Raw genomic sequence first — 12,950 nt, forward strand, 5'->3', positions numbered from 1 at the left:
CGAACCCTATCTTTTCTCGCCTCTTAGGGCGAAGACACACAGAGCAGCTACTTGTCACAGCTACTACACACCAGAAAGGGTCTTATAGGTCAAACAATCTCAAGTGTATTGCATGTATAACCAACGTTTTGGTCCCTTTTGAGACCTTGAAAAAGGTCAGGGGAGGACGTCGGGCAGTGGCTGGGGCCCCTGTTGGGGGGCACGGCCAGCGGGGGCACCTTGGGGTTGTGGGGCCCCTGGGACGGCAGCCCCGATGGGCCCTTCACCCCTCAGTTCGCCCCTGAGTGCCGAATGCAGGTAGAACGCAGCACATTGTGGGTGGTAAGGAAGAGGGGGGTTCTGCCTGCACCAAATGATGCATCAGGGCCATGTTTCAATGAGGAGCATCAACAAACAAGAGATTCTTCTTCAGCAATAATAAATTGTATCTCCCCTATCAGACACTACCATTAAAGAAAAGGCTGTCACTCACAGGCATTAACAATTGGGCCAGGTCTTTTGAACCCAACATGTTGGGTTCATTGCATCAGGTTCACATTCCTTTCCCTTTAATACTACATATTATCATATTTCACTTAATTGAATATTTAAAAAGAACTGGACACCTCAATGATCCCTCATTTGTAAGTCTTTATTGTCAAGCCTAACCTAACTTCTGGCTCAGTACTCCTGAATTTACTTGATGCAAACAAGAAAGTTCAGTATAATACATCAAAGCAAATCTGTATCCAATGAAACGCTAGAAGCCAAAGTCCAAATTTGTTTCTGTTTTTTTAACACCATTATCAATGTAATCTTGCCTTTAATTGTGCCTTGTATACAAATATGTCAGTTTCCATTGCTTTATCAGGTAATTACTGTTCTTTTCCATTATCTCTCTGAACTAATTATGTTGCTATTACAAAGCTAACAAAACAGTCCAGAAGCTAAGCAATTTGCCGGCATAGGCAACAGCTTACAAAGATGCTCAAACAACAGTACACATTTTAAGGGTACAATCACAGCAATCCCCAATGTTGTCAAGGGAACAGATCCCCGTGGTCCTCTGCATTTTTGTCAATTACAAAGAAAAACTTACTACTGGCGTAGTCTCTTAAAGGAACTGTATTTTTTTTTGCATATTTCACTTATTGGTTTGGAAAGTTTTGCTCTAAAAGGATGGGGGAAGTGAGAGCTCTCTGACCATGAAGTGGTCAAGATGCATGAACGCTGCTCACAGTAGTCAAACTGGTTTATATCTTTGGGACAAGGAAAGGTTAAAATCAAATTGCTTCGCTTCTCTCCCTGTTTTCAAACGTACTCCCATAGCTCTACAGAGACATGCATCGCTAGCCTTCCACCCCCACTGCCGCGGGCACAGTTCTGTACTCTCACGCTCTGCGCATGCTCCTTATAACTGCTTTCACTAACTTCCATTACTATTATATATACTGGCATGGTGATTTTGTCACCAATACTCCCTTGGGGCACCATATATGTGTGTATATATATTGGTGTATATATATATTGGTGTATTATTTACGTGTGGTTGGACTGTATCGTCCGGCACCCCTAAGTATAATTATTGCCAAAACCCCTTTTTTTCCAAGATGGAAGATTTTGCTGAGCGTGCCGGACTGACGGCTGATTTTGCTGAGACCTGGCACGTTTCTGAAGCTGATGCGGACTGTGTTTTGTGGACCAGTACTCAAGCTGAGTTACCTATTAGCACGAATTTGATAAATTCCAGTGGGACATTGATCTTTTTCGTTTTGTTAGGACTTAAAAGACCATTTTGGATCTGGGACTATGGATTCTGGTTTGGGTGGAGATACACTGAAATTAAAGAGCCAATTTTGTCCACCGACACTTAATGCTGCTGTTAAACTTTTTAAAAATGCAATTGAGAAAGACATTGGCCCGGGTGGTACCCCTGAACATGCACAAATAAATAATTTGTCTCACTCTGAACGACTGGCTATTGACACTTTACGTAATGATACGTCTTTGATTGTCCGCCCAGCTGATAAGGGGGGCGGCATTGTATTATGCCGATTACAGAAGTGAAATTTTGGGTCAACTTTCAGATATTAAAGTTTATAAAAAGCTTGACAGGGACCCTGTATGGGGTTTTAAGTCTAGAATTGATAAAGTATTGGCATCGGTTTTGAATAATAAGTGGATTTCCCAGACTCTTTTTGATTATTTGACATTAATACATCCTAAATGCCCGGTACTCTACACGTTGCCAAAAATTCATAAAAGTTTGACTGCACCACCGGGAAGACCGATAGTGTCAGCAAGAGACGGTTTGTTACATCCACTGGGTGTGTATTTAGACCAGGTTCTTCAACCGGTGGTGCAGTCAACTTTTTCATATCTACGTGATACTCCACATTTTTTGAATTGTATAAAAGGCCTTACATTTCCATTGGGTAATGATGTGGTGCTTGCAACTATTGATGTGGTTAGCCTCTATACCAGCATCCCACATGCTGAGGGCTTAGCAGCTGTTAGGATGTCAATGGAAAGTTTTAGTGACTACTCAGGACCACCAGTGCAGTTTATTTTGGATATACTGGAGTTATGTCTCAAGTTCAATTATTTTCGCTTTGAGTCATATTTTTATCTACAGCTGACGGGCACGGCGATGGGGGCTTCGATGGCGCCCGCATACGCAAATCTCTTTATGCATCAATTCAAGAGTAAGTATATCCTTCCAAAGTATGGTCGGAAGATGCTGCTATATAAGAGATTTATTGACGATATCTGTATATTATGGCTTGGCACTAAAATTGAACTTTTGGCAATGGTAGATTAATTGAATTCTTGTACTGAGGAGATTAAGTTCACAGTTTCATGTGGGAGTGAGGTGCAATTTTTGGATATACATCTTAAGGTCGGTGAGACGGGTATTGAATATTCATTGTTCCAAAAGGCCCCGAAAAAAATTCTTTATTACATGTTACCAGTGCGCATGCACCTGCCCTGAAACGTTCTCTCCCGGTATGGAGTGTTGCGTAATAACTCTAACCCTGCGATCTGTGAAGAACAACTAATAGAGATGAGGGTCTGTTTTTTGCAGCGTGGCTATAGTCAGCGGGTTTTGGATACTGCTATGGAGAAAGCAAGGGAGATTGTGAGCAGAACACGTAGAGATAAGGAAAATACAAGTTTAATCTTCTCCACGCAATATAATGATGTAACACACAGTTTAGGTAAAGTTTTACGTGCGAATTGGACTATTATCAAGGCTGATGAGACCTTAGGTAAACTATGTCCGAATCCTCCTATTGTTGGATACCGTAGAGGGAAGAATTTGAGGGATCTCTTGGTGGTCAGTGACCCGGTTTCAAGTTATGCCCCGGAAAAAGGCCCTGCAACATGGTTGAATAATAACAAAATGGGGTGTTTTAGATGCCCTTCGTGTACTTCTTGTCGGTATATGACCCCGGGGGGTAGCTTTTCGCATCCCCATATGGGGAAGCGTTTTAGGATTAGACATCACATTTCTTGTACTACTACACATGTAATATATTTAATCACGTGCCCCTGTGGTCTTTCATACGTGGGAAAGACTGATTTGACATTACGATTACGGATGGATGCACATAGATCGGCAATAAATACGGCTTATCGTGATAATAAAACTACTAAACCGGTGGCTAAACATTTTCTCGAGTGTGGCCAAAGATTGCCCACATTTAGATATATGGCTATAGATCATGTACCCATGCAAGACGCGGGGGGGATCGGTCTAGATTACTCCTTCAGCGTGAAACATTTTGGATAAAGAAATTGGACACATTGTCTCCTAGGGGCTTGAATGAATATCGCTCCTTTAATTGCTTTTTGGCCATTAGATAAATTACGGTTATAATGAATTTTAATAATGTTTTAACATTGTTTTTTAATATGCTTGTATTATACTTCCATTTGTGTATATAGCAGTCCATGTCCCTTTAACTATAACCAGTGGGTGGTGGTTGGGGGAGGTGGAGCGAACGGGTGGTTACGAAATGTTTGGAGGTAGGGGTTTTGTTTTGTATATATGGGATGTATTGAAGTGAATTCAATAGTGGGGTTTGACATCGTGAACAAGGTCCTAGACCCGGACCGAAACGTTGATGTTTGAGCTATGATGTAAGTTATTAATAAAGCTGATTGATCTACGCTGGAGTGCACATATCTTTTGGAGAAATATATATATCTTATTCCAAAGACGCTACCGCACTCCTCCTATAGTGCATAGTCTCGTAATATATATACACACACATACACATACCTCTTGTTAGAATCCTCCTTCTATCACCGTCCTAGGGGAAAACCTGTTTGTCTGCTATCAAAAGCTTTATTACAGCTCCCCATTACATAAAGAAACTGGTTGTTTTTTATACCATACCCTGAAAACTATACATTTTTAAGTATGCTTTGCTCATAGTCTTTTTGTAAGATAAATTCAAGTTCATCCATATTGTGCCTTTTGGCTGTAAGATGTCAGCAATAAAAGCAGGATTCCCCATGTGACAGATGCACCATCACTTATGTCTAACTTGACTTTGCACCCTGCAAGTGCAGGAGCCTTTGGCAACAATAGCTACACGTTGCCAAAAGGCTCCTGGGTCGTAAGCTCTGATAAAAAGAGAGAAAAAAAATAGGGAAAGTCTAAGAAACATAAAAAAACTAAATCAGGGGAAAGTTAGTTAACCTGCTATGATTTCAGATGGTGTTTGGCACAGCTTGTGATTTATTTTCAGGTTTCCTAGTTTTTTAAAATAAATAGAAGAGTCAGTTTAGATTTTCTATTTTGTTGGTGGTGTCATGGACATAGATTGGTCTTTACTGTCAAGGGAATGGCCTAAAAAAGCATTATCTCATTTTGAAATGATTCAGTTTTCTACTCAATGGCCATTCCTCCAACACATAATCAGCTTTCAGCAGTGCTGAACAAGTAAACAGATTACTCCAAGGCTCAGTTTATCTATGCATTGCTGTTAAACTGGCATAGGGAAAAATTATTTACAGAGCATGAAGTGAAATCACCAGTTATGGATCAATTTTAGGCAAAATAAATGTTCATATTTCACAGAGAATCTCTCTTTTGGCAGCAATTTCTACAGGCAAATCAAAATGATAGGCAGATATCGTTCTACATCCATAGAAACGCAAGATATGCATAGACCTATTAGCTTGGAGGATAACCCCTTACATATTAAGACGTCAGGGCTCATGGGCTTAATGCTTTTTCTGTTTTTGAGTTTTAACTAGTGATTGCTCAGAATAAATAAGATGGCTTAACTAATATTGAATTTAAAAAGTCAAAACTTTTCTGTTCACTAGAAACTGTAGAGGGGACCCACAAAGACCCATTCTACCAAACTTACACTAGGAGAAAGAGAGAGTACCATTCCCTATATGTCACAATATTTGACCACTGGCAGCTTTAACAATTACTTCTTACAGCAGATATGCTATTGTCAGGGATGCACACTTCAGTTATGAATTTAAATACATATATTAAAAGTTTCACACTACAAAATCCAAAGTAATTTCATGCATTATACACTCTTATAAAATGAGATGAGGTTAAGGTAAATTACTGTATCACCATGGGGCATCATTAAAAATTCCAGATTTGTTACATGTAAAACTAACTTACAGAGCAGGTTTTTAAAGAGTGACCCAGGCAACGGGTTTCTGGATATCACAATAGTTTCAAATATACTGTATATATATATATATATATATATATATATATATATATATATATATATATATATATATATATATATATATATATATATAATACATCAGTGGGGTTTGACATCGTGAACAAGGTCCTAGACCCGAACCGAAACGTTGATGTTTGACTATGATGTAAGTTATTAATAAAGCTGATTGATCTACGCTGGAGTGCACATAACTTTTGGAGAAATATATATATATAAAGAAATAAAAAGGTCCAGATTAATTTAAATGAAAAAAGAAAAATCTTTACTGCATCATGCAGAACAATTGCATTACAATGTTTCGAGGCTCCCGCCTCTTTATCAAGTAGCAAGATAATGAACACAAAGCACACAAGGCATAAATAGAGGCAAGTCCAAAGGTCACTCCCCCAAGACATTACTGGATCCAAGTAGGGACATTCCACAATCCTACTTATAGAATACCCATAAACCAGGGTTCCCCCTTCAGAAAATAAAAGTACATAACTTGTAACATTCCTAATATAAGCAAATTCATAACAACAAGAAAAAAAGAGAAATCACAATCTTCAATATAGGGTATCCATGTTGTGAACAACATACATAACTATGTGATACATATTGAAAATTTCAAAGATGACACATGTGCTTATAACCTCTTTACAACACCATAGCCATCCCCTTTAAGAAAAATGGTTATATAATACTAGAAATACTATCTTTTGAGCAATGCTTCCTTTTAGATAAATGCATACAGGTCATATTCTCTATTAAGCCCCCGTGGATGTAATGTCTGCAAATTATGAATCCAAAACTTCTCTCGTTTCTGGAGTTGTAAGAGTCTGTTGCCCCCCCCGACGTGGGGGGGCAACAGACTCTATCACAAGAAACCTCAGTGCAGCCGCTGTATGGCGAGCTGTGCAAAAATGTGCAGGAACCGGTAACATAACCACTTCCTTCCTGATGATGGATTTGTGCCGAGTGATCTGATCACGAACAGGTTGGATCGTCTCTCCTACGTACGCCAGTCCGCATGGGCACTTGAGCATATACACTACATATTCAGAGTCACATGTGTAGTGACCTTTAATAGCAAACCTGCGACCGGAATAAGGATGAGTGAAAGAATATGTGCGTATTACACTTGAGCACTGGTTACACCTACCACAAGGGTACATCCCATTTTTAGAGGCATTAATAACCTCTGTGGATCACTATGTTTGGTACCCAGATCAGCTCTCACCAATCTGTCACGTAAATTGCGGGGGCGCCTATAAGATAACAAAGGTGGTACCTTAAACTCCTCGACATCAGGGTATGCCCTCTGTAAAAGGGACCAATGCTTATTGATAATCTGATGTATCTTGCAAGATAAAAATAATAAAAATAATTTAAAAATCCCAGCTGTCAATCATATATTGCCTGCCCCGCCTCTATGCCTTAGGCTTTCAATTGCTCCTCACATTCCTCCTCCATCTAATTTTGTAACCAGTGCATGGACATGGGTACCAGGTCCCCCCATACTGGCACAGAAACAAGATTTTGGGGTGACACAATGCTTGCCTTAACAACAGTGTCCACTAAATGGCGCCTGCCTACTTGCTGCAATTGTGAATTACAAAGCTGAAAAACATAAGATTAAAACAATTTATATAGTGTAAGTGAAGTTTATTTTGCTTGGCAAACACTATATATTATTATTTATTTCTTAGGGTGACATGTCCCCTTTAAAAAGTATTGAAATCATCTTTTGGTTTAGACTTGACTATTTCACTATTAAAATGTTCTCTTTTTAGACTGTAAGCACTTTTGGGCAGGGTCCGCTTTACTTCTTGTATTGATTATATTTTTGTGTGTGATCTGTATGTTCAGAGTACAAATTTATTGTCCAGTAAGATGGCACTTTATAAATCTAAGCAAATAATATTAAAAGTAATAGTATGCAGGCAAGGGAAGACTTGAAAGGGATTGGAATATGTGTATGTATAGAACAGTTTCCCTTTTTCTGAGAATATTTGATGCAGCTCTACCTGGGCTGCTATTTTGATGAAAAAAAAGAACAAAGTCTATTAAGCACTTCCAGCTGGTGAGAGAATATGCATATACTAAGGCATTTTCTTCGCAATAGGAGACTTTGGGTTCTTTCCGCTGCTCTCTGGACACCCAGTAGCAGATTGAAAATGAAAGCTGTGGCCCCTGCAGAGAGCTCAGCTGGTACTGAATCATCAGACATCGAGGCAACAGCAGGATGGATCACAACTTCCCCAGTTCATTGCTGGAGGAGCTTGGCAAGAATTACACAGCAATATGTACATGGCCCCTTAAGGACTGTAAGTGTTTAAATGCAATTGGACAGAAGAGTTAACAGCATAAGGCCAACAAAGCAACACTGGACTGAGCAGAGAAATATTCCCAGGCATTAATTAATGAAATCTATTTTGCCTTTGCATAACATTATTACACTCATTACTATATATCCACACATACACTTGCCCATGCACGCACACTAATGATATAAATGCATATGATACGTAAATCGCTTATTCCAGCTATTAAAATCCCCTAGGAGCATGGATACCTCAATGCAGGAAGAACATTATAGTCAAAATAACCATGATACACACAGTTCTTATACATAAAATTAATGTACCATATCATGAATCTTCCTGTATAAATTTGCATGCAGAGCTGTTTTCAGTTGGGACACTTAGGGAACTGTAAGGCTGTTTGCATTCATACAGATGAATTTATGGTTATTTTGCTGCCTAGCAAGAGTGAGTGTATGTAAGTAGGTGTATTCATCTTTCATTGTTGTTGGTAACTTGATTCCCAAATTACTTAAATTCAGTTTAAATATAACTGATATAGTATTTGTTATTAATAATGTATTATTACAATTACAGTTGTATTTATAATGCAAAATAAGTGAATTGCAAAGTAAAATGTTGATCTTTATCTGCATGTTTGTATATATTAATACAAGGGCTTCCATTCCCCTTTTTCTGCTGAACTTCCATTTTATTTTAAGGCTACTATAACTTTTTGCCTCAATGGGGTCACTGAATTAATCCTCTCTTGGAATCCTCTCAATTTCAACCCCAGAAAAGCTATTCAATGTATTTTTTGTTTAAGATATTTTAGGGCTAATGTATGTCCACAAGTGCATTTGCAGTCTCTGCATCTTCCCCACGGTGTGTTATGCTTCAAACCACTTTCATTAAAGTTACTTGCGTCACAATGTGCTCCTTGCACTTCCGTACAGTTTTACAGAATTAGTAGGTGCAGCCACACAAGATTTCTGCACAGATGTTATTAGCATGCCAAATACCAGAAATGGCATCATACAGACTTCCAAAAAATTACATCTGATTTGTGACAGAATGTACATGCAGTTGCAGTCATTTTAATGAATCAGACACCATTGCAGTAAGTAAAGTGCAATTGCATCCAGCACATTGACCCTTGTGACCGCTATGACAATAGCATTCTGGGAAAAAATGCGGCAATTTGTGTCTTTATAAGCTAAAGTCAATAGAGGCTAAAGTCCTGTTAGCAGTATTTATAGATGGGTGGGTGGTTTTAGTTTCCATTGAAACAATACCCTATTTAGTCACATGACTATTTTTCCACTTAATAGATAGACCAATGCATTTAGGGTGCAAGAGTATAATAGTATAATATAATATAATAGTATAATAGTGCTAGAATGCATAGTATACTTGTAGTTCAGGCACACTTGTAGTTACCCTTTATAGTTTTCAAAAGGAAAGTGTTGTTTAATTACATTACCTAACAATGTAATTACCAATGCAGAATATATGGAAGCTCACATGCATTGAGGGTAATGTTCCACGAAGAGATTAGATGCCCGCGATTGATCTCTGCTACCGGGTGCGGGTGACAAATCTCTCTAAAAAATGCTTTTGCACGGTCAACAAAGGGAATCACTGGTGAAAAGGCTTACGCATCACTTTGGTTTTCCAAATTCACTCAAAGTTTCCTCCTGCAAGCAACTATGTGCGACTTCAAAAAATCAAATTGGCACGTAGGCCCTTCCCTTTATCGCAGGTGACTTATCTCTCCGTGAGACATTACCCTAACACAAACAGGTATGTTCTGGCCAAACCATTACCTATATACTTGTGTTTTACTGGCTAATTGCACACTCCATTGCATAAATTATTTGCTGAACCTTTGGCTTTAAATACAGGGCAGCTAGATTGAGGGATGTCATAGAATGAGTAGTCTGTCTTTAAACAATCCAGGGTGGCTTTACATTAAGGTTTTCTAAGGCTTAAATGGTGGTTGTAATATTTTGGGAGAAATAGGGACAATTTATATATATATTTTAACCCCCCAATTGACAGTATATCATTGGGTTTTCCCAGCATATATTTTCTCCATTACCACTAAGGCAAATGGGAAAATTTGCTTTATGTAGCAACCAAAAAGGTGATGCTTTGTTATTTAAAGATTTTAGCAGGTGGACTTGTCTTTGTTGTAAAGGAATTTTCATGCAGGAAAATTAAGGTATAAGGCTACTGTGGGAAATGCTAACCGATAAACCACCAAACTTTAGTGTGCATTTTCTAGAGAAAAAAACGGCCATGTGCATACTGATGTTAGTAATAACTACCATAGCTGAGAGAGCTTTGGTGTCTTTTCTTCTGGATGGCACCTGGTTTTTAACTTTGCACTCTGCTCCATCATTTGTCCTGTCAATGTGTCCTTATGTATGGAACCATCATATAGGAACATATTTGGAAAAGAGGTTTAGGGTCAGATTTATAAATGATTGCATGACTGATAAATTATGATTGATCCATCCAGCTTCTTTTAAAATTATTAATGCAGATATTGAGTCTGATTGATTGGTTCTGAATAGATCAGGTTTTAACAAGCAGCTTGGAAACTGAATCCGGGCTTTGTGTGAAGCAGAGTTTATTAATATTAATGGAATACGATAAAATACAAATTTAAAAAAATTTAATTACTAATGGTTTTGCAAGAGATTCAACATGTTTGGATCTAATAATATATACAGACTAATAAACCAAGAATGTCATGAACAGTAGCTATAGTGTCGGCAATTCACGTGATGCCAAGGCTGTCACCCGAAAGCCTAGAGTCATAGACGTGCTAAGGGTTTGGAGTTAAGATTATGTTTTTGGGGGGGGAAACAGACTCATTAGACCTCTAACACAAAGGCAGAAGAGAAAGACTACTTGAAAAGCAAGCGAATATTAAAGCTTAAACCTTTGCATTCTCGTATTTTAAACAAAATATCTGCATTTGTCAAAAGGGTTGTTGCATTCAGCTTTGCTCAGAGTGTTATGGTAAGATTCCCCACCTTGATGCAAACCATTTTTAACAAGCACAGTCACAGACCAGTTTTTAAGAATAAAAGAAGACCATTTCTAGCTAATTATATGTATAATGGCTGACGTACTGCATGCACAGAAGAGATCCATACAGAAGCATTTTACTTACGCATAATAGGGCCCTAGAACAAAAGAGATTGCTTTGTAGTACACTTAGCACAGTACAGAAATCCTTATGTTGTATACTACAAGCCGAGAGAAAGAAAACATTAGTGGTCATTGTGGCTACTTTGTATATAGAAGGTTTGCTATAATAACAGTCCCTTTGTGCAGAAGGAACACAGACCTTAATTAGACTTCAGCTTTCTCAACCCCCTCTATAAATGGGTGCCTTTTAAATTACCAGAGCACAAATAACACTTATTATCATTAAGAATACCCTGCAGTTGCTAAAATGTTCCATGTGTTCTTTGCAAATGAATGATACAAAGAGACAGAATAAATTACCTTATATCCAAATAAAACAAAAAGTCCTACTTTGCTTTCAACAGAAAAGTGTGGTACAGGCTCCCCTGAAAATTATATTATTATATCACTGAAAATGTAATTGCCCAAAATGGATTCAAACCCATCACACATATAGCTAAAAGGCTATACACAAATGAAACAAGGTAAATTGAGATTTTAAAAGTTCCTAGATTCTACTTACACCAAGAGAACAAAAATAATTAAACCACCACCAAATACCAATTAATATTTCTGAACATTTAACTACAGTCAAACCTCAATTTTACATCCTCTGATTTTAAGTTTTCCTTATTTGACACTATTTTTGCAGTCCCACAAATACATAATGCATTTCCTGATTTTACATTTTCCCACGTTTTATACAATTTTTCCTGGTCCCCTAAAAAAATCTAAAATGGGGGTTCTACTGTGTGGAAAAGTGTTACAAATGCAAGTGAATCCATTTAACAATGGCACTGTCATTTGCATGCTTGATAAAAAAAGGCCATATATAACCAACCTGCATGGGTTATATTGACCCTCTCTCATGTTTCCAAAACAGCACATAAATAAGGACTTTTCACAGACTACAGTTACATTAAAGGAAGAAGCTATGAATTTTAGACTAACAGGGACTTTAACTCTCAACAAACTGTTAGAATCCACAAGACTTACATTTTCCCATTTCCCACACAGATAAGATGGATATGGCACAACAAAATATTGTCAAAATTAGCTTTTGAATTTCATACATAAGCTTCATTTCCCCCTGGATATGCTCGTGACTTACCAATGTCCATGCTTCTTGATGCTTTTATGTTGAGTGAATCATTTGGTTGAGATTCTGCTACATTCCTGAAAAGAAGGCCAGCAAACCATTTAGCATAAAGCAAGTACAAAGAAGTGTCATGCAATGGCCAGTAAGCATTGCATGACACTTCCATAAAAGCTATAATATGATAGCAAGGTTACTGAACTTTGCAGTGTCGTTACAGTAAACAAGTCCACAACGCACATTTCCACCCACCCCTTTTTTTTGTTAAAGTTGATTTTTGAGTTCATAAAACTAAAACAAGATACACATGTTTAAAGTATGCAATGTTTGGTTTTGTTGCATTTATGGTACAGAACAAATAAAATAAACAGATATGACATAAAAACACACACACTTTCCAGACTATGCAAGCACTACCATAAAGTCCACACAGCCTAATAATTATTATGTATAATGGCACTTGAGAGCAGGTAGGGGGCAGAGAAAATGATGTTGTGATGTTATCTATAAATGTTAATAGGTTGTGAATAGATTGGGAAAGGAATTGGGGCAGAAAACGGTCTAAAGTACTGGATAATTGATTCCTGGAACAGTGGGCTTCAAGCTTTTTACCATGATGACATCAAGAGAAGACTAAAAGAGATATAGTTGAGCACTTCA

The 12,950-nt window shown here is 37.9% G+C and overlaps 1 protein-coding gene across 5 annotated transcripts in view; it reads right to left on the minus strand.

Annotated features, from left to right (window-relative positions):
• Nucleotides 1-12,950, minus strand: part of pard3b (par-3 family cell polarity regulator beta) — a 673,678-nt gene that overhangs the window by 388,814 nt on the left and 271,914 nt on the right. For 4 of the 5 annotated variants that reach the window (XM_031893387.1, XM_002936393.5, XM_012970974.3 and 1 more), the window contains exon 15: nucleotides 12,306-12,370. The exons of the other annotated variant lie outside the window; for it this stretch is intronic. In XM_031893387.1, the coding sequence (XP_031749247.1) occupies nucleotides 12,306-12,370 (65 nt within the window). The remainder of the gene's footprint in view (nucleotides 1-12,305; nucleotides 12,371-12,950) is intronic. 5 annotated transcript variants of the gene reach the window in all.

This window comes from Xenopus tropicalis, chromosome 9 (genome assembly GCF_000004195.4).
Source record: "Xenopus tropicalis strain Nigerian chromosome 9, UCB_Xtro_10.0, whole genome shotgun sequence".
In the NCBI taxonomy this organism is placed as follows: domain Eukaryota; kingdom Metazoa; phylum Chordata; class Amphibia; order Anura; family Pipidae; genus Xenopus; species Xenopus tropicalis.